Source organism: Pristiophorus japonicus, chromosome 1 (genome assembly GCF_044704955.1).
Source record: "Pristiophorus japonicus isolate sPriJap1 chromosome 1, sPriJap1.hap1, whole genome shotgun sequence".
In the NCBI taxonomy this organism is placed as follows: domain Eukaryota; kingdom Metazoa; phylum Chordata; class Chondrichthyes; family Pristiophoridae; genus Pristiophorus; species Pristiophorus japonicus.
In genome coordinates this window covers 540,466,872-540,488,651 of record NC_091977.1, presented here as the reverse complement: position 1 = coordinate 540,488,651, position 21,780 = coordinate 540,466,872, and the positions used below count along the sequence as shown (strand labels likewise).

Below are 21,780 nucleotides of genomic sequence, written 5' to 3'. Positions count from 1 at the left end.
CAGAATGGCAGGCGGTGACTAGTGGGGTACCGCAAGGTTCTGTGCTGGGGCCCCAGCTGATTACACGGTACATTAATGATTTAGACGAGGGGATTAAATGTAGTATCTCCAAATTTGCGGATGACACTAAGTTGGGTGGCAGTGTGAGCTGTGAGGAGGATGCTATGAGGCTGCAGAGTGACTTGGATAGGTTAGGTGAGTGGGCAAATGCATGGCAGATGAAGTATAATGTGGATAAATGTGAGGTTATCCACTTTGGTGGTAAAAACAGAGAGACAGACTATTATCTGAATGGTGACAGATTAGGAAAAGGGGAGGTGCAACGAGACCAGGGTGTCATGGTACATCAGTCATTGAAGGTTGGCATGCAGGTACAGCAGGCGGTTAAGAAAGCAAATGGCATGTTGGCCTTCATAGTGAGGGGATTTGAGTACAGGGGCAGGGAGGTGTTGCTACAGTTGTACAGGGCCTTGTTGAGGCCACACCTGGAGTATTGTGTACAGTTTTGGTCTCCTAACTTGAGGAAGGACATTCTTGCTATTGAGGGAGTGCAGCGAAGGTTCACCATACTGATTCCCGAGATGGTGGGACTGACATATCAAGAAAGACTGGATCAACTGGGCTTGTATTCACTGGAGTTCAGAAGAATGAGAGGGGACTTCATAGAAACGTTTAAAATTCTGACGGGTTTAGACAGGTTAGATGCAGGAAGAATGTTCCCAATGTTGGGGAAGTCCAGAACCAGGGGTCACAGTCTAAGGATAAGGGGTAAGCCATTTAGGACCAAGATGAGGAGAAACTTCTTCACCCAGAGAGTGGTGAACCTGTGGAATTCTCTACCACAGAAAGTTGTTGAGGCCAATTCACTAAATATATTCAAAAGGGAGTTAGATGAAGTCCTTCCAATAGGGGATCAAGGGGTATGGCGAGAAAGCAGGAAGGGTGTACTGAAGTTGCATGTTTAGCCATGAACTCATTGAATGGCGATGCAGGCTAGAAGGGCCGAATGGCCTACTCCTGCACCTATTTTCTATATTTCTATGTAATTGGCCTAGTGGGTATGATTCAGAATGGAGCCTTATAAGCTCATGTGGACCTGAGTCCATGATTGGATCGGATCAGCCATGATCGTATTAAATGGCAGAGCAGGCTTGAGGGGCCGTATGGCCTGCTCCTGCTCCTATTTCTTATGTTCTTTGCTGTACTCCTAAGGACACACAATAAATGAATTCAGGAGAAACTTCTTTACCCAGAGAGTGGTTGAGGCGAATAGCACAGATGCATTCAAGGCGATAAACACATGAGGGAGAAAGGAATAGAAGGTTATGGTGATGGGGTGAGATGGAGAGGGGTGGGAGGGGGCTCGTATGGACCATAAACACATTGGGGTTCAGAAGAATGAGAGGTGATCTTATTGAAACATATAAGATAATGAGGGGCTCAACAAGGTGGATGCAGAGAGGATGTTTCCACTCATAGGGGAAACTAAAACCAGGGGACATAGTCTCAGAATAAGGGGCCACCCATTTAAAACAGAAATGAGGAGAAATTTCTTCTCTGAGGGTTGTAAATCTGTGGAATTCTCTGCCCAGAGAGCTGTGGAGGCTGGATCATTGAATATATTTAAGGCGGAGATAGACTGATTTTTGAACGATGATCAAATCAGCCATGATCGTATTAAATGGCGGAGCAGGCTCGAGGGGCCGTATGGTCTACTCCTGCTCTTATTTCTTATGATCTTATGTTCTTATCAATGCCGGCATGGAGCAGTTGGGCCGAAAGGCCTGTTACTGTACTGTACACTTAACTTATTATCTGAATGGCGGCAAATTAGGAAAAGGGGAGGTGCAATGGGACCTGGGTGTCATGGTTCATCAGTCATTGAAAGTTGGCATACAGGTACAGCAGGCGGTGAAGGCGGCAAATGGTATGTTGGCCTTCATAGCTAGGGGATTAGAGTATAGGAGCAGGGAGGTCTTACTGTAGTTGTACAGGGCCTTAGTGAGGCCTCACCTGGAATATTGTGTACAGTTTTGGTCTCCTAATCTGAGGAAGGACGTTCTTGCTTTTGAGGGAGTGCAGCGAAGGTTCATCAGACTGATTCCAGGGATGGCTGGACTGTCATGAGGAGAGACTGGATCAACTGGGCCTTTATTCACTGGAATTTAGAAGGATGAGGGGGATCTCATAGAAATGTATCAGATTCTGACAGGACTGGACAGTTTAAATGCGGGAAGAATGTTCCCGATGTTGGGGAAGTCCAGAACCAGGGGACATAGTCTTAGGATAAGGGGTAGGCCATTTAGGACTGAGATGAGGAGAAACTTCTTCACTCAGAGAGTTGTTAACCTGTGGAATTCCCTGCTGCAGAGAGTTGTTGATGCCAGTTCATTGGATATATTCAAAAGGGAGTTAGATGTGGCCCTTACGGCTAAAGGGGTATGGAGAGAAAGCAGGAAAGGGGTACTGAGGGAATGATCAGCCATGATCTTATTGAATGGCGGTGCAGGCTCGAAGGGCCGAATGGCCTACTCCTGCACCTATTTTCTATGTTTCTATGAAATACCACTCTGCTGCCAACCTGACAATACAACAGTGGAAACAAAATTCTTGGAATTGGGAATGTTCTTGGACAATGATTCCCCCTCCCAGGGCGATGGCAATTTCTCTTCATGCATCTCGAAACTAAACATGCACAGTGTCTCCAATTTACTCACCATTCCAATGCATTTACGCAGTATACTCCAAATACTAAAATCGTTTCTGGAAAACATTGGAGCTGGCAAGCTTGTTCTAAAGTAAAAGAAGAAAGAAAAGACAATGCTTAGATTTTATGCTAATTCTGAAATGGAGTTAATTTACAACTCAAAAAGGGTCACGATTGTGTTCTCAGCACAGGTTAGTCATTCTGGTTAATTCATGAAGAATTGAAAAAAAACACCACGAAAGCACTTAAAATGGCTTTGGGCATGCTGGGAAACAGAAGCCAATATTCAGGCAGCTGGTATCGACCCACCGTCCAGGTGGACGGAATTGTGGGATGCAGGCGACCAAGAACTGTCACCTCATCACTGTCCATGACCCAGAGACCGAATGTCGGCCCCAAGTTTCGCCATGATTTGCTCCTGATTTTTAGGAGCAACTGGTGTAGAACGGAGTACCTTAGAAATCGGAATTCTCGTCATTTAGTTTGTTTGCTCCAGTTCTAGTCAGTTAGAACAGTTTCACTTTGAAACAGAATTTTTTTTTCAAAAGGGGGCGTGTCCGGCCACTTACGCCTGTTTTCAAAGTTTCGTCAGTGAAAACTTACTCCAAACTAACTTAGAATGGAGTAAGTGAAGATTTTTGTACGCTCGATAAAACCTTGTCTACACTTTAGAAAATCAGGCGTAGGTTACAAATCAGGCGTAGGGAATGGGGGGGGGGGGTTTAAAGGGAAGTTTACAAACATTAAACACTTCAGTTTTACAAATAAAGAGCCATCATCAATAATAAATGATAAATACATCAATAAATCAACCAATAAATCAATCAAAAAAATTAATAAGAAATAATTTTTTAAAAAATCAATAAATAAAACATTTCTACTTACTGACTGCAGCACCGGGAGCCCTCCAACAGCGTGCTGGGATCCCCCCGCCCCCCCCCAGTGTGTCTCTGTCCGTGTCTCTATCTCTCTGTCTGTCTGTCTGTGTGTCTCTCATTCTCTGTCTGTCAGTGTCTGTGTTTCTGACAGCGAGGGGAGGGGGAGGAGGGGGGAGAAGGGGGAGGGATGGGGGAGAAGGGGGAGGGATGGGGGAGAAGGGGGAGGGATGGGGGAGAAATGGGAGAAGGGGGAGGGATGGGGGGAGAAGGGGGAGGGATGGGGGAGCAGGGGGAGGGATGGGGGAGAAGGGGGAGGGGAAGGGGGGAAAGGAGATGAGGGGAAAGGAGATGGAGGGGGAAAGGAGATGGAGGGGGAAAGGAGATGGGGGGGGAGAAAGGAGATGGGGGGGGGAGGGGAGAAAGGAGATGGGGGGGGGAGGGGAGAAAGGAGATGGGGGGGAGAAAGGAGATGGGGGGGGGGGGAGAAAGGAGATGGGGGGGGGGAGAAAGGAGATGGGGGGGGGAGAAAGGAGATGGGGGGGGGAGAGAAAGGAGATGGGGGGGGAGAAAGGAGATGGGGGGGGGAGAAAGGAGATGGGGGGGGAGAAAGGAGATGGGGGGGGGGGAGAAAGGAGATGGGGGGGGGAGAAAGGAGATGGGGGGGGGAGAAAGGAGATGGGGGGGGGAGAAAGGAGATGGGGGGGGGAGAAAGGAGATGGGGGGGGGAGAAAGGAGATGGGGGGGGGGAGAAAGGAGAGGGGGGGGGGGAGAAAGGAGATGGGGGGGGGGAGAAAGGAGATGGGGGGGGGAGAAAGGAGATGGGGGGGGGAGAAAGGAGATGGGGGGGGGAGAAAGGAGATGGGGGGGGAGAAAGGAGATGGGGGGGGAAAGGAAAGGAGATGGGGGGGGAAAGGAAAGGAGATGGGGGGCGGAGGGGAATGAGAAGGGGGATGGAGGCTGAACGGGCCGGGCCCGAGACTTCGGGCAGGGCCCGTCCCCAGCACCAGATTTACTGGTAGGTGGCGTTGGGTCGGATCGGGAGGAGCGCGGGTCGGGGGGGGGGGGGGGGGGGGGGGGAAGGGAGGTCGGTTCGGGTCGGGGGGAGGGAGGGAGAGGGAGGTCAGGTCGGATCCAGTCCGGGGGCGGGCGGGAGAGCGGGAGTCGGTTCGGTGTAGGGTCCGGTCCGGAGGCGGGGGGGGGGGGGGGGGGAGCGGGAGTCGGAGTCGGGGTCGGGTCCAGGGGCTGGGGGGGAAGCGGGAGTCGTCGGGGTCGGGGTCGGGTCCGGTCCGGAGGCGGGAAGCGGGAGTCGAGTCGGGTCGGGATGAAGCAGGAGCTGGCCGTGGGAGGAGCCTTACTCACGCAGCCCCAGTGAGGCCATTCGGCCAGGGCTAGGGGCTGCGTGCTTCGGGCCCCTCCCACACAGTTTCGAGCGCCTGGAGCTACTGCACATGTGTGTCCACTGTAGCGTGCATGTGCAGAGGTCCCGGCACTGTTTTCAGCGCAGGGACCTGGCTCCGCCCCCCACAGCTCCTGCTGCGCTGCGCCGAGGGCCAGAGGACCTGCAGGGAGCCTGAGAATCTGGGAGGTTTTTTTAGGCGCACTTTGTGGCGCGAAAAACGGGCGTCCAGGTCGGGACTGCGCCGTTCTAGGCGCGGCTCGAAACTTGGGCCCATAGCACTGCAATCTGACACAAAAGAACCCACTCTCCCACAACATCCTTCTGAATGCACAACACAGTCCTTTCTCTTGAATAGCCACCTAAGCCACCTTCCAGTCAAGATACTCACTTGGAGTGTTCATTGCAAGAATTTCCTGATTCTGGCTTTCAGTCTTCAGACATCACCCACAATTGTCTCAAAGATTCCCTGAATTCTTGTCAGAGTTCCTCAGAAGGGAGCACGAGCACAGTTGTGGAAGCCTCCCGTGAAATTGTGAAAGAGGACAATGAGTGTCTGACGAAGGAGCTTGTGGAGCTAGTAGCCCTCGACTCCAGCCACACAGAATGCAGTGATGAGAACTCAAATAGTGTACAGCCAGAGGTCCCTGGCTTCGACTTCCCTCGAACAGTGGGCAGCGAACGCTCGACCCAATCAGCACGGGGTACCACACGTGGAAATTACTATAGAAAAAAACCCCCAGTGCTGGAGAGCTTTGGAAATAGGTCCAAAGTCACCTTTATATCCCAAATACGCTTGACCACGTCACGTTTCAAATCACTCCAATACTGCACGTCAAAATGTTATTTTCTGAAAGAAATCTAATTTGCATTTGAATTACTTATTGGGCATGTGAGTAAGCCTAAATATATATAATATATATATATATTTATAGATATATATATACACACACACATTTTGGCCCAGAAATCCTTGTCGGCTGCTTCCTGCGGGCGATCGGGTAAAAAAAAACTTTAAAAAGATGCGCACCTACCTGTTCCTGCTGGACCCACGCGAGTTCCCGGTCCTGAGGCCACTGACGGCACATCGCAGCACGTGCAAGTCAGGACATGCGCAGGACTGGAGCTGCAGTCACATGGCTCTGGGCAGCCAATCAAGGTAAAGTATGTTCTCATTCATAATAATGGGGAGCTCCGTAAGTTGGAGACCACACTAATGTGAATGAGAAACCCCCCCCCCAAACATTAATAAAAAATACACCACATAACATTAATTTATATTAAAGTTATTTATGGATTATTAAATATATATATTTTTCCGATTTTTAAAAAAGTTTTTAAAATTGCTTTAAAATAAATTTAACAAGTGGGCAGGGTTTTTAAAAATGTGCGTTTTAAAAATTTTATTTTTTATGTTTTAAGTGTGTTTTAAGACTCTTACGCCTGTAACAGTAGGCTATGTGCCTGCTTTTATCAGGCACAAGAGTTTTGAGGCCATTTGCCGGGCAAGATATGGGTAAATCCCGCAATCTTGCCCGTGCAAATGTCCTCATTCCCGAGATGCCGAGGATCGGTCGAGCTCCAGCTTGACAGATCGGAAAAGCCAGTTTTCAGCGCATGCGCGTTGTGTGCCGAAAACCGGCTTTTGCAATGCCTTCCCGGGTCCATACACACCCCGTACGCAACCCACTACACACCCCATACACATTCTGTACTGATCCAGGGAGGCCTGGATTTCTGGGCCACTAAATAAACATTGAGAGTTGGGACAAAAGGCGAGCATCATGTTTATAGACAAACATTGCGACAATTTTGATTCAGGTTCTGTTGAACAATGCACGCGTGCTAATAAGTCTGTCCATGAAGGTGAAGGAGGGGTGACCACCGCACAGTCCTTGTGCAGACCAAGACGCTTTTCACACCGAGGACACCTTCCATCGTGTTGTGTGGCCCTAACACGGTGCTCAGTGGAATAAATTAAGAGAAGATCTAGCAGCTCAAAACTGGCCACCACGAGGCGCTGGGGGCCATTAGCAGCTGTGGAATTGCATCAACAATCTGCAGCCTCATGGCACTTCTCCATCACCATCCAGCCATATCACAAACCCGAGTTTATAAGGAGTGTACCCTTGATTTTTAAATTCTCATCCTTGTTTTCAAATCCCTCCATGGCTTCACCCCTCTCTATCTCTGTCACCTCCTCCAGCCCCACAACCCTCCCTACCTCTGTAACCTCCTCCAGCCCCACAACCCTCCCTATCTCTGTAACCTCCTCCAGCCCCACACCCCTACCTCTGTAACCTCCTCCAGCCCCACAACCCTCCCTATCTCTGTAACCTCCTCCAGCCCCACAACCCTCCCTATCTCTGTAACCTCCTCCAGCCCCACAACCCTCCCTATCTCTGTAACCTCCTCCAGCCCCACAATCCTCCAAGTTCTCTGCGCTCCTCCAATTTTGGCCTCTTGCACATCCGCGATTTTAATCACTCCACCAATGGCGGCCGTGCCTTCAGCTACTGAAGTCCTAAGCTCTGGAATTCCCTCCCTAAACTTCTCCATCCTCCCTTAAAACGATACTTAAAACCTACCTCTTTGACCAAGCTTTAAGTCATCCGTCTTATGTGGCTCGATGGCAAATTTTGTCTGATAAATGCTCCTGTGAAGTGCCTTGGGATGTTTTACTATGTTAAAGGCGCTATATAAATGCAAGCTGCTGTTGTGCAAAATCATTATCATAGTCAGTCCCTCGAGTCGAGGATGACTTGCTTCCACGTCAAAAAGTTCACAGGTGTTTCAATGAAGGACCTAATATTCCAGATCCTGAACTACATGTTGAAGGGTGGAAGATGCCTGTGAGTGGATTTTTTTAACGTGGGGTGACCGTTGCACACCAGCCACCACACGGGCTTGACAGAGCGAGGTCTTGGTCCAGTGGCAAGGGTTAACCAGGACGGCTGGAGACCAGCTCTGCTGCACGGACCCAGTGCGCACACATATCGCAGTGTGGGCTGGGCCCGTGCTGCCCCTGGGCCCCTAGCCCTGAACTCACGCCTCTCCTGGGCTCCGATCATGTCCCTCTACAATCTCTCGCCACTCCTTCGCCCCAATAGCAAGCTGGGAGCAGCACCAGGCATACCTAAAAACGAGGTGGCAACACAGGGCGACATGCGTGTTAGCAGTGAAAGCACATGCTAAAGCACACGATGGCAGTGCGGACACGATGGACTGAAATGGCCTCCTTCAGTGCTGTAAATTTCTATGAAGATTCTATGTTATAGGCAGAGCTAAGCAATCCCATAAGCAACAAACTAAATCAAAGCTCTGCTACCCTGCCGCATCCAGTTGTGGATGGTGGTGGATAATGAAGCAGCTATTGGGAGGCGGAGGCTCCTCGGACACCACCACCTTGAAGGACGGCAGAGTCCAGCGCGCGAGTGCAAAAGACAAGCCTTCTTCAGCCAGAGGCGACGAGTAGATAATCCTGCTCATCTCCTCCAGGTATCCATCATCACAGAGGCCAATATTCAGCCAATGCGATTCACTTAATGCGACATCGAGTTATAAGTGAGCGCACCGGACACAATATCGACGGCCACAACAACATCCTGCCGATCGCGCTGACGAACTGAACTCCAGGACGAGCTGTTCGCCTCGCTAAGCTGTTCCAATACAGCTACAACACAGGCATTTAACCAACGTCGCGGAGCCCTGCCCAGGTTTGTCCCGTCCAGAAAAAGGAAGAGATTTCCAACCCAGCCAATTTCTGCCTCATCAGCCGACAACCATCAACAAAGTGACGGAAGGAGTCGTCACCCAGCAGCATTTATTTACCGAAGACCTGCTCACCCATGTTCAGTTTGTGTTCCGCCAGAATCACTCGACTCCAGAACTCATTCGACCCTTGGTGTGTTACCATCATCAACACAGGCAGACCCTCGAAATCGAGGAAGACTTGCTTCCACTCTAAAAGTGAGTTCTCAGGCGACTGAACAGTCCAATACGGGAATTACAGTCTCTGTCACAGGTGGGACAGACAGTGGTTGAGGGAAAGGGTGGGTGGGACTGGTTTGCCGCACGCTCCTTCCGCTGCCTGCGCTTGCTTTCTGCATGCTCTCGGCGACGAGACTCGAGGTGCTCTGCGCCCTCCCAGATGCTCTTTCTTCACTTAGGGCGGTCTTTGGCCAGGGACTCACAGGTGTTGGTGGCGATGTTGCATTTTATCAAGGAGGCTTTGAGGGTGTCCTTCAAATGTTTCCTCTGCCCACCTGGGGCTCACTTGCCGTGAAGGAGTTCCGAGTAGAGTGCTTGCTTTGGGAGTCTCGTGTCGGGCATGCGGACAATGTGGCCCCGCCCAGCGGAGCTGGTCGAGTGTGGTCAGTGCTTCGATGCTGGGGATGTTACACCGTTGACACAACAGCTGAATTGCAGAGGGGAGGGGAGAGTGAACGCCCTCGACATGAAGGCAGTATTTGGCCGAGTGAGACACCAAGAAGTAAGCATCACACTGAAGTCAACGGAGATCCGTGGGAAAACTCTCCAGTCAAACCTGTCACAAAGGAATATGGTTACGGGTATTGGAGACCAATCGTCTCAGCGCTAGGATATTGCTGCGATCGCTCCTCAGGAAAGAGTCCCAACGACCTTCACTCAATTCATCAATGGCCTCCCAAATAGGCTGTGTGGGAAAGCTGCGGACTGCAGGAAGATATCAATGAACTGGTCAGGTGGGCAGAACAGTGGCAAATGGAATTTAATCCAGAGAAGTGTGAGGTAATGCATTTGGGGAGGGCTAACAAGGAAAGGGAATACACATTAAATGGTACGACATTGAGAAGTGTAGATGAACAAAGGGACCTTGGAGTGCAGGTCCACAGATCTCTGAGATAGCAGGCCAGGTAGATAAGGTCATTAAGAAGGCATATGGAATATTTGCCTTTATTAGCCGAGGCATAGAATACAAGAGCAGGGGGGTTATGCTTGAACTGCGTAAAACACGAGTTAGGCCACAGCTGGAGTACTGCGTGCAGTTCTGGTCACCGCATTACAGCAAGGACGTGATTGCACTGGAGTGGGTACAGAGGAGATTTACGAGGATGTTGCCGGGACTGGAGAATCTTAGCTATGAGGACAGATTGGAGATGCTGGGTTTGTTTTCCTTGGAACAGAGGAGGTTGAGGGGAGACCTGATTGAGGTGTATAAAATTATGAGGGGCCTGGATAGAAAGGGCCTGTTTCCCTAAGCAGAGGGGTCAACAACCAGGGGACATACATTTAAAGTAATTGGTAGAAGGTTTAGATGGAATTTGAGGGGAAATTTCTTCACCCAGAAGGTGGTGGGGGTCTGGAACTCACGGCCTGAAAGGGTGGTAGAGGCAGAAACCCTCACCACATTTAAAAAGTACCTGGATGTGCGCCTGTTAGGGACCGAGAGCTGAAAAGTGGGATTAGGCTGGATTGGCTCTTGTTGGCCGGCGCGGACACGATGGGCCATGATAAGTGGGGTGATTCTCTGATGATTGCACTGTGTTCAGCTCCATTTGCAATTCCTCAGAGTCTATGCCGACATGCAGCAAGACCTGGACAACATTCAGGCTTGGGTTGATAAGTGGCGAGTAGCATACACGCCACCAAACTGCCAGGCAATGATCATCTCCAACAAGAGCGCCTAACCACCTCCCATCAATAGTATTACCATCAACATGTCAACAGCTCAGGGATCACCATTGACCAGAAACTCAACTGGAGCAGCCACATTAATGGCGTGACTACTACAGGTGGTCAAAAGCTGGGTACTGTGTGATATTCGCCGCTCCTCCGCCACAATCTTTCACCGCACCTCTGCACCAAACATTTGCCGCACCTCCGCTGCGATCACTCGCCGAATCTCAGCCACGATCCCTCACCTCTCCTCCACCCCACGCACAGTCATCTTCCACCCCTCGAGTTCAGGACTGGAATATCGTGCCCTTCATAGAAATATCTGCGAACTCATTCCTTTTGGTGTGGAAGCAAGTCATCCTCGTTCGCGGGACCGCCTATGATGATGATGATGATTGTGTGACAAGTGTCTCACCTCCCGACTCCCCAAAGCCTCTCTACCAACTACAAGTCAGGGGTGTGATGGAACACTCTCCACTTGCCTGGATGAGTGCAGCTCCAACAACAGTCAGGAAGCTCGACACCATCCAGGACAAAGCAGCCGCTTGATCGGCTCCCCATCTACCACCTTCAACATTCACTCCCTCCACCACCGGCGCACTGTGGCTGCAGTGTGTACCATCTACAAGATGCACTGCAGCAACTCACCAAGGCTTCTTCGACAGCACCTCCCAAACCCGCGACCTCTATCACCTAGAAGGACAAGGGCAGCAGGTACATGGGAACACCACCACCTCCACGTTCCCCTCCCAGTCACACACCATCCCGACTTGGAAATATATCGGCCGTTCCTTCATCGTCGCTGGGTCACAATCCTGGAACTCCCTCCCTAACAGCACTGTGGGAGCACCTTCACCACACGGACTGCAGCGGTTCAAGGCGGCGGCTCACCACCACCTTCTCAAGGGGCGATTAGAGATGGGCAATAAATGCCGGCCTTGCCAGCGACGCACACATCCCAAGAATAAAAATGAATGTCCACATAAACTAAAAGACATTTAAACGGAGGAATATTTAGAAGGGAAAGCCACTAATCATTCAGTACAATGAAGCCTTTGCTAGCACCATGAACTAAGTTTTCATTTGCTTTAGAATTCATGGAAGGGAGATCGCTTTCTTTACAATATTTTTATAACACTGCAACTGCAGACAAGTAAACTATATCTCGAGATCCTACTGTGTTTTGGCTTGGATTTAGCTTGTTTCACGACGTGATGGGACTGTAACATCTGACATTTGACTTATGAGGAAAAATTGAGTAGGTTGGGCCTCTACTCATTGGAATTCAGAAGAATGAGAGGTGATCTTAGAAACATAGAAAATAGGTGCAGGAGTAGGCCATTCGGCCCTTCAAGCCTGCACCACCATTCGATAAGGTCATGGCTGATCATTCCCTCAGTACCCCTTTCCTGCTTTCTCTCCATACCCCTTGATCCCCTTAACCGTAAGGGCCATAATCTAACTCCCTCTTGAATATATCCAATGAACTGGCATCAACAACTCTCTGCGGCAGGGAATTCTACAGGTTCACAACTTTCTGAGTGAAGAAGTTTCTCCGCATCTCAGTCCTAAATGGCATACCCCTTATCCTAAGACTGTGTCCCCTGGTTCTGGACTTTCCCAACATCGGGAACATTCTTCCCGCATCTAACCTGTCCTGTCCAGTCAAAATCTTGCATGTTTCTATGAGATCCCCTCTCATCCTTCTAAACTGCAATGTATAAAGGCCCAGTTGATCCAGTCTCTCCTCATAAGTCAGTCCGGCCATCCCGGGAATCAGTCAGGTGAACCTTCGCTGCACTCCCTCAATAGCAAGAACATCCTTTCTCAGATTAGGAGACCAAAACTAATACAATACTCCAGGTGAGACCTCACCAAGGACCTGTACAACTGCAATAAGACCTCCCTGCTCCTATACTCAAATCCCCTAGCTATGAAGGCCAACATGCCATTTGCCTTCTTCACCGCCTGCTGTACCTGCATGCCAACTTTCAATGACTGATGAATCATGACACCCGGGTCTCGTTGCACCTCCCCTTTTCCCAGTCTGCCGCCATTCAGACAATATTCTGCCTTCGTGTTTCTGCCCCCAAAGTGGATAACCTCACATTTATCCACATTATACTGCATCTGCCATGCATTTGCCCACTCACCTAAGTCCAAGTCACCCTGCAGCCTCTTAGCGTCCTCCTCACAGCTCACACCGCCACCCAGTTTAGTGTCGTCTGCAAACTTGGAGATATTACACTCAATTCCTTCATCTAAATCATTAATGTATCGTGTAAATAGCTGGGGTCCCAGCACTGAGCCCTGCGGCACACCACTCATCACTACCTGCCATTCTGAAAAGGATCCGTTTATCCCGACTCTCTGCTTCCCGTCTGCCAACTAGTTCTCGATCCACGTCAGTACATTACCCCCAATACCATGTGCTTTAATTTTGCACACCAATTTCTTGTGTGGGACCTTGTCAAAAGCCTTTTGAAAGTCCAAATACACCACATCCATTGGTTCTCCCTTGTCCACTCTACTAGTTACATCCTCAAAAAAATTCCAGAAGATTTGTCAAGCATGATTTCCCTTTCATAAATCCACGCTGACTTGGACCGATCCTGTCACTGCTTTCCAAATGTGTTGCTATATGTAGATTAAAGTCACCCATGATAACTGCTGTACCTTTATTGCACACATCCCTTATTTCTTGTTTGATGCTGTCCCCAACCTCACTACTATTGTTTGGTGGTCTGTACACAACTTCCACTAGCGTTTTCTGCCCTTTGGTATTCCGTAGCTCCACCCATACCGAGTCCACATCACCCAAGCTAATGTCCTTCCTTACTATTGCATTAATTTCCTCTTTAACCAGCAATGCCACCCCGCCTCCTTTTCCTCTCTGTCTATCCTTCCTAAATGTTGAATACCCCTGGATGTTGAGTTCCCAGCCTTGGTCACCCTAGAGCCATGTCTCCGTGATGCCAATTACATCATATTCATTAACTGCTATCTGCACAGTTAATTCGTCCACCTTATTCCGAATACTCCTCGCATTGAGGCACAGAGCCTTCAGGCTTGTCTTTTTAACACACTTTGCCCCTTTACAATTTTGCTGTAATGTGGTCCTTTTTGTTTTTTGCCTTTGGTTTCTCTGCCCTCCACTTTTACTATTCTCCTTTCTATCTTTTGCTTCTGCCTCCATTTTATTTCCCTCTGTCTCCCTGCAATGGTTCCCATCCCCCTGCCATATTAGTTTAACTCCTCCCCAACAGCACTAGCAAACACTCCCCCTAGGACATTGGTTCCGGCCCTGCCCAGGTGCAGACTGTCCGGTTTGTACTGGTGCCACCTCCCCCAGAACCGGTTCCAATGTCCCAGGAATTTGAATCCCTCCCTTCTGCACCACTCCCAAGCCACCTATTCATCTGAGCTATCCTGCGATTCCTACTCTGACTAGCACGTGGCACTGGTAGCAATCCTGAGATTACTACTTTTGAGGTCCTACTTTTTAAATGTAGCTCCTCGCTCCCTAAATTCGTCTTGTAGGACCTCATCCCGTTTTTTACCTACATCGTTGGTACCTATGTGCAGCACGACAACTGGTTGTTCACCCTCCCTTTTCAGAACGTCCTGCACCCGCTCAGAGACATCGTTGACCCTTGCACCAGGGAGGCAACATACCATCCTGGAGTCTCTGTTGCGGCCGCAGAAACGCCCATCTATTCCCCTAACAAACGAATCCCCTATCACTATCGCTCTCCCACTCTTTTTCCTGCCCTCCTGTGCAGCAGAGCCAGCCATGGTGCCATGAACTTGGCTGCTGCTGCTCTCCCCTGATGAGTCATCCCCCTCAACAGTACCCAAAGCGGTGCATCTGACCCTGCACTGCTCTTCCTGTTGGTCACCCATTCCCTATCTGGCTGTGTACCTTTAAGCTGGGTCATTGAATAAATTTGAGAGAGAGATAGACAGTTTCTTAACCGATAAGCGGATAAGGGGTTATGGGGAGCGGGCGGGGAAGTGGAGCTGAGTCCATGATCGGATCAGCCATGATCGTATTAAATGGCGGTGCAGGCTTGAGGGGCCTTATGGCCTATTCCTGCTCCTATTTCTTATGTTCTTATATCAACGCAGAATTGATCAATACATTTACAAGAAGCAACTTTATTGATCAAAAAAAAAAAAATCTGTATTCTCTAAGTTTCCAATTCGTGCAATGCTGCGAGAAGTAAACACGCTGGTGTAACATCGGCCAAAGGATTCCCCTTTTGCCGATTGGCTTCTTGCAGTAGGAACTTTCAGCTCAGCCACTAGCCTCAGCAGAATTCTCACCCTGGTGTAACCCCCTGCTCTTCCGTAAATAGTGCCACAGGATCTTTGAAATTCACTCGAGCACGGTTTAAAGGGCTGAATTTTCGGTCTTCTGCCACACTGGTTAGCGTCCCGGAGGGAGTTCCAGCGTCCTGCCGGGACATTCGGGGCTGGTATCGACGGGGGCCGCGGAACGTTACCGCCCGGGGGAGGCGAGCCGGTGTGTAACGCCCCCTGGTGGCGACACAGGCTCGATTAATACCTCCCGCCCGATCCGTAGCGCCCCCTGCTGGGACCGCCTGGGAAAGCGGGCGGTCCGACTTGTAGCGGCCGCAGTGAGGTAAGTAACGTCCGCCTCGGGTAAGTGCGATTGTTTTTTTTTTTGCGATTCATGTTGTGGTGGCGTGAGTTATCTATTCGGAATATTTTTGGTGTTGCCCCCCCCTCCCCATCCCCCGCCCGAGGCCCCTCTCTCTGCGCTCCGAGGCCGGCTATTTAGCTCGGGATTTTCGCTTGCTCAGCCGGCCTAGCGCCCTGAGAGAGGTGTGCAACGCCTCCCTTCGCGCTCTGCCCCACACTCCGGGCCCAGCTGACAAATTTGGCAGACTGAGGCGCTAACTGTTCCCAGGCGCAATCTTTACTGCCATTACCGCCCCGAAATGAGCAGAACCAAAAATCCAGCCCTGAATCAATGTCTAATCAGATAGCTGGCACCTCCAACAATGCAGCACTCCTGCCATACAGCACTGAGCGAGTGTATTGCTGTATTGTAGGAGGTGCCATCTCATTATCATAGGCGGTCCCTCGAAACGAGGATGACTTGCTTCCACGCCAAAAAAGGATGAGTTCACAGGTGTTTCAATGAAGGACCCGAACGACATCACGAAAGGTGGAAGATGCCTGTGCGTGGATTTTTTTAACGTGGGGTGGCCGTTGCACACCAGCCACCACACGGGCTGGACAGAACGAGGTCTTGGTCCAGTGCTTGATCAGCTCCGCTGGGCAGGCCACATAGTTCGCATGCCAGATACGAGACTCCCAAAGCAAATGCTTTATGCGGAGCTCCTTCATGGTAAACGAGCCAAAGATGGGCAGTGGAAGCGTTACAAGGGACACCCTCAAAGCCTCCCTGGTCAAGTGCGACATCACCACTGACACCTGGGAGACCCTGGCCGAAGACCGCCCAAGGTGGAGAAAGTGCATCCGGGAGGGCGCTGAGTTCTTCGAGTCTCAACGCAAAGAGCGTGAAGAGGTCAGGCGCAGACAGCGGAAGGAGCGCGCGGCAAAGCAGCCCCAACCACCTCTTCCCTCGACGAATATCTGTCCCACCTGTGACAGAGTCTGTGGCTCTCGTATTGGACTGTTCAGCCACCAGAGAACTCACTTTGGGAGTGGAATCAAGTCTTCCTCGATTCCGAGGGACTGCCTATGATGAAGATGATGATGATGGTCCAGTGGCAAGGATTACCCAAGACGACTGGAGACCAGCTCTGCACACACATATCGCAGTGTGGGCCGGCCCGTGCTGCCCCTGGGCCCCGAAATCACGCCATCTATCTGATTATGGACTCCAATTCTGGAGCAAGGCTTGAACTCACTGAGCCATGCTGACACCTGGTACAATTCCAATCAAGAAAGAACTTGCATTCATCTAGCACCTTTCACAACCTCAGAACCTCCCAAAGCACTTTACCAGCACTGAAGGACTTTCGAAGCGTAGTAATGCAGGGAAACACAGCAGCCAGTTTGTGCACAGCAAGCTCCCCCAAATATCAATGAGCTAAACAACCAAACGATTAGAGCGGTGAAGGTTGAGGAATAAATATCGGCCAGGTCACCGGGAAAATATCCCCGATCTTCTTTCGTCTGAAAGACAGCATTTTCCGACAATTCAGCACTCCCTCAGTAGAGCACTGGATTGTGAGATGAGATTATATGCTCAAACTCTGAAGTGGGCCTTGAACCCATCACCACCTGACTCAGAGACAAGAGTGTTACCACTGAGCCAAGGCTGACACTTAAGGCTGATATTTAAAGATGATTTAAATGCTGTATTAGGAACGTAGAAACAGGAGGAGGCCATTCAGCCCCTCGAGCCCATTCCGCTCAATGAGACCCTGGCTGATCTGTACCTTAACTCCATTGAGTCGCCTTTGCTCCATACACCTACATAGCCTTACAGCAGGCGTCCAGAACAATATGCTGTTTATATATCGCACATTCGCTCGCAAACTAATATGATTCACAAACCATAGATTTAACTGTTAAAAGGATTATTTCAAATACAAATCCACTGCAAAGTGTTAATTTGAGACTGACAAAAGTTTTTAAAAAGAGCAAAAACTCCATGATACGAGTTAAATCATATATTGAGCTAACTCAAATTGTGCAAAGATTTAGCAGTGAAAGAGTTGATTTCACTGCATTTTATTGCAAGAAATGTATTTAAGCTTATAAATCTCAATTAGAATTTTTAATAATATACACAAATAAACCGGATAAATATTAAAGAACAATCCTCGGGAGTGCTGTCCTGCAAATGCACAAGAATGGTCATCGCATCACCTGCATTATTTATGGAGCAGTGACACTGCACATGGGTCTCTGGTTCATTTTCAGATTGCACTTCAATTCAGTCAGTTTCAAATGACGGATATTCCAGAGCGATCGGGTTTCCATTGTTTCCTTCCTGCTATGCCAGGTAGTCTCAATATCTGAAGGTCCACAAAGCAAGGCGATCAAACCACCAGTTTCCTTTCATTTGGAGCAATTAATTTTAAGGTAATTGCACTGACCGAAAAGAAAATAATCCCAGCAATAAAAGTACTGAAGATGGAAGAATGCCCCTTCTCAATGCTTCCCCACATACCTGGCAGCTTTGCAAAAAGGCCCAGGGGAGACTTAAAATAGAACTTAGTCACATAGAAACATAGAAAATAGGTGCAGGAGCAGGCCATTCAGCCCTTTTAGCCTGCACCGCCATTCAATGAGTTCATGGCTGAACATGAAACTTCAGTACCCCATTCCTGCTTTCTTGCCATACCCCTTGATCCCCCGAGTAGTAAGGACTTCATCTAACTCCCTTTTGAATATATTTAGTGAATTGGCCTCAACTACTTTCTGTGGCAGAGAATTCCACAGGTTCACCACTCTCTGGGTGAAGAAGTTTCTCCTCATCTCGGTCCTAAATGGCTTACCCCTTATCCTTAGACTGTGACCCCTGGTCACGAAAAGGTGTTAGTATTAGGTGTTCCTTCGTATCGAGGATGACTTGCTTCCACACCAAAAGGGATGAGTTCACGGGTGTTTCAATGAAGGGCCTAATATTCCAGATCCCGAACTACATGTTGAAGGGTGGGAGATGCCTGTGCGTGGATTTTTTTAACGTGGGGTGACCGTTACACACCAGCCACCGCACGGGCTTGACAGAGCGAGGTCTTGGTCCAGTGGCAAGGGTTAACCAGGATGACTGGAGACCAGCTCTGCTGCACGGACCGAGTGCGCACACATATCGCAGTGTGGGCTGGGCCCGTGCTGCCCCCGGGCCCTCGCCTCTCCTGGGCCGTGTATAATAACAAAGGCACAGTCTAAGGTAATGGGAAAAGGGAATGGGTTTTGTCAGCCTTGCTCACTGGTTGCACTCTCGCCCAAGTCATGGGTTCAATTCCCACTCCAGGGATTCGAACACATATTTAGGCCAAGACTTGCAGTGCTAGTGCTGAGGAGTGCAGCACTGTTGGAGGTGCTGTCTTTCCAATGAGCCTTCAAACCGGCAGGGAAAGGACTGGGCTTCAAACAGCCCCTTTGGCACTTTGGGTCACGTGTTCATCATCAACCATAGGCAGTCCCTCGGAATCCAGGAAGACTTGCTTCCACTCTTAGCATGAGTTCTTAGGCGGCTGAACAGTCCAATACGAGAACCACTCTCCCTGTCACAGGTGGGACAGACAGTGGTTGAAGGAAAGGGAGGGTGGGACTGGTTTGCCGCACGCTCCTTCCGCTGCCTGCGCTGGCTTTCTGCATGCTCTCGGCGACGAGACTCGAGGTGCTCAGCGCCCTCCCGGATGCACTTCCTCCACTTAGGGCGTTCTTTGGCCAGGGACTCCCAGGTGTCGGTGGGGATGTTGCACTTTATCAGGGAGGCTTTGAGGGTGTCCTTGAAATGTTTCCTCTGCCTTCCTTTGGCTCGTTTGCCATGAAGGAGTTCCGAGTAGAGCGCTTGCTTTGGGAGTCTCGTGTCTGGCATGCGGACAATGTGACCTGCCCAGCGGAGCTGGTCGAGTGTGGTCAGTGCTTCGATGCTGGGGATGTTGGCCTGGTCGAGGACGCTAACATTGGTGCGTCTGTCCTCTCGGGGGATTTGTAGGATCTTGTGGAGACATCGTTGGTGTATTTCTCCAGCGACTTGAGGTGTCTACTGTACATGGTCCGTGTCTTTGAGCTATACAGGAGGGCGGGTATCACTACAGCCCTGTAGACCATGAGCTTGGTGGCAGTTTTGAGGGCCTGATCTTCAAACACTCACGAGTTACCATTCATCTAAATGCTTTCACCAAAAGTCTTTCACTGTTTTCCGATTCAAACGAGAAAGGGGAACGATTCATTCTCCAAAGCTGGGTGGTGCCAACTCAATTTCTGCATATCGCTGAATTGGATTGTGGAGGAGCAACATCCAGAGAACACGACATATTCAAAGTTAGATCGAAGATGGAGGTTACCTAACCGAAGTTTAAGAACTTCCACCCACCTGTCCCCCACAACATTAAACACAACCAGTCATCTCACCTCCAAGACACTTCCAAACTGATCTTACAAATTCTAAATTGGGTTCATCCACCAAGTTCCATGGTTTAATCTTTCAGTATTTTTTTACAAAATAAATGTACAGATTTCAAGATTTGCAATATCTAATACTAATCTTTCTCTTTTCTTCCTCCAATTTTCTCTCATTAGAATGGTCACAGCACAGGAGGCCGCCATTCGGCCCGTCGAGCCTGTGCCGGCTCTCTGCAAGACCACCTCAGCCAGTCTCACTCCCCCGCCCTTTCCCCAGAGCCCGGCAAAACTTTTCCTTCAGGTACTTATCCAACTCTCTTTTGAAAGCCACGATTGAGTCTGCCTCCACCACCCTCTCAGGCAGCGCATTCCAGATCCTAACCACTCGCTGCGTAAAAAGGTTTTCCTCATGTCGCCTTTGGTTCTTCTTCCAATCGCCTTAAATCTGTGTCCTCTGGTTCCCGACCCTTCCGCCAATGGGAACAGTTTCTCTCTCTCTACTCTGTCCAGACCCCTCATGATTTTGAACACCTCGATCAAATCTCTTCTCAACCTTCTCTGCTCCAAGGAGAACAACCCCAGCTTCTCCAGTCTAGCCCCGTAACTGGAGTCCCTCATCCCTGGAACCATTCTCGTAAATCTCCTCTGCACCCTCTCTAAGGCCTTCACATCCTTCCTAAAGTGCGGTGCCCAGAATTGGAGACAATACTCCAGTTGAGGCCGAACCCGTGTTGGACACAGTCCCACGGGTGCTGACAGCTCTTCAGTAAGTCAGCCAACTAACCAATCCTTCATAAGTGAGCCTCATCAACAAGCATCATAGAATAATAAACCACGTGCCATACCACACCCAGTCTATAGAATCATAGAAATTTACAGCATGGAAGGAGGCCATTCGGCCCATCGTGTTCGTGCCGGCCGACCAAGAGCTACCCAGCCTAATCCCACTTTCCAGCTCTTGGTCCGTAGCCCTGTGGGTTACGGCACTTCAGGTGCACATCCAGTTACTTTTTAAATGTGGTGAGGGTTTCTGCCTCTACCACCCTTTCAGGCAGTGAGTTCCAGACCCCCACCCCCCTCTGGGTGAAGAAATTTCCCCTCAAATCCCCTTTAAACCTCTCCCCAATTACTTTAAATCTATGCCCCCTGGTTGTTGACCCCTCTGCCAAGGGAAACAGGTCCTTCCTATCCACTCCATCCAGGCCCCTCATAATTTTATACATCTCAATCATGTTTCCCCTCAGCCTCCTCTGTTCCATAGAAACATAGAAGATAGGTGGAGTAGGCCATTCGGCCCTTCAAGCCTGCACCACCATTCAATATGATCATGGCTGATCATTCACCACAGTACCCCTTTCCTGCTTTCTCTCCATACCCCTTGATCCCTTTAGCCGTAAGGGCCATATCCAAATCCCTCTTGAATATATCCAACGAAAACTGACCCAGCATCTCCAATCTTTCCTCATAGCCAAAATCCTCCAGTCCAGGCAACATTCTTGTAAATCTCCTCTGCACCCTCTCCAGTGCAATCACATCTTTCCTGAAATGTGGTGACCAGAACTGCACAAAGTCCTGCCTTTACCCAAACCGCACATTCCCACATGGGTCACTAGGATGCCTTTTAAGAGTTTGAATCCTGGCTGGTTAAGAACATAACTGAAGAATTAGGAGCAGGAGTCGGCCATTCAGCCCCTCGAGCCTGCTCCGCCATTCAGTGAGATCATGGCTGATCTTCGACTTTCCTGCACTATCCCCATATCCCTTGATTCCCTCAATATCCAAAAATCTATCGACCTCTGTCTTGAACATACTCAATGACTGAGCCTCCACAGCCCTCTGGGGCAGAGAATTCCAAAGGTTCACCACCCTCTGAATGAAGAAATTTCTCCTCATCTCAGTCCTAAATGAGCGACCCCTTATCCTGAGACTGTAACCCCTGGTTCTAGACTCCCCAGCCCGGGGGGAAACATCCTCCCTGCATCTACACTGTAAATCCCTGTAAGAATTTTGTATGTTTCAATGAGATCACCTCTCATTCTTGTAAACTCCAGAGATTGTAG

General features: G+C 49.7%; 1 protein-coding gene across 3 annotated transcripts in view; it reads right to left on the bottom strand.

Moving 5' to 3' along the window:
• Nucleotides 1–21,780, bottom strand: part of osbpl1a (oxysterol binding protein-like 1A) — a 316,457-nt gene that overhangs the window by 69,710 nt on the left and 224,967 nt on the right. For all 3 annotated transcript variants that reach the window (XM_070896777.1, XM_070896770.1, XM_070896784.1), the window contains exon 18: nt 2,718–2,793. In XM_070896777.1, coding sequence (XP_070752878.1) covers nt 2,718–2,793 — 76 coding nt within the window. The remainder of the gene's footprint in view (nt 1–2,717; nt 2,794–21,780) is intronic.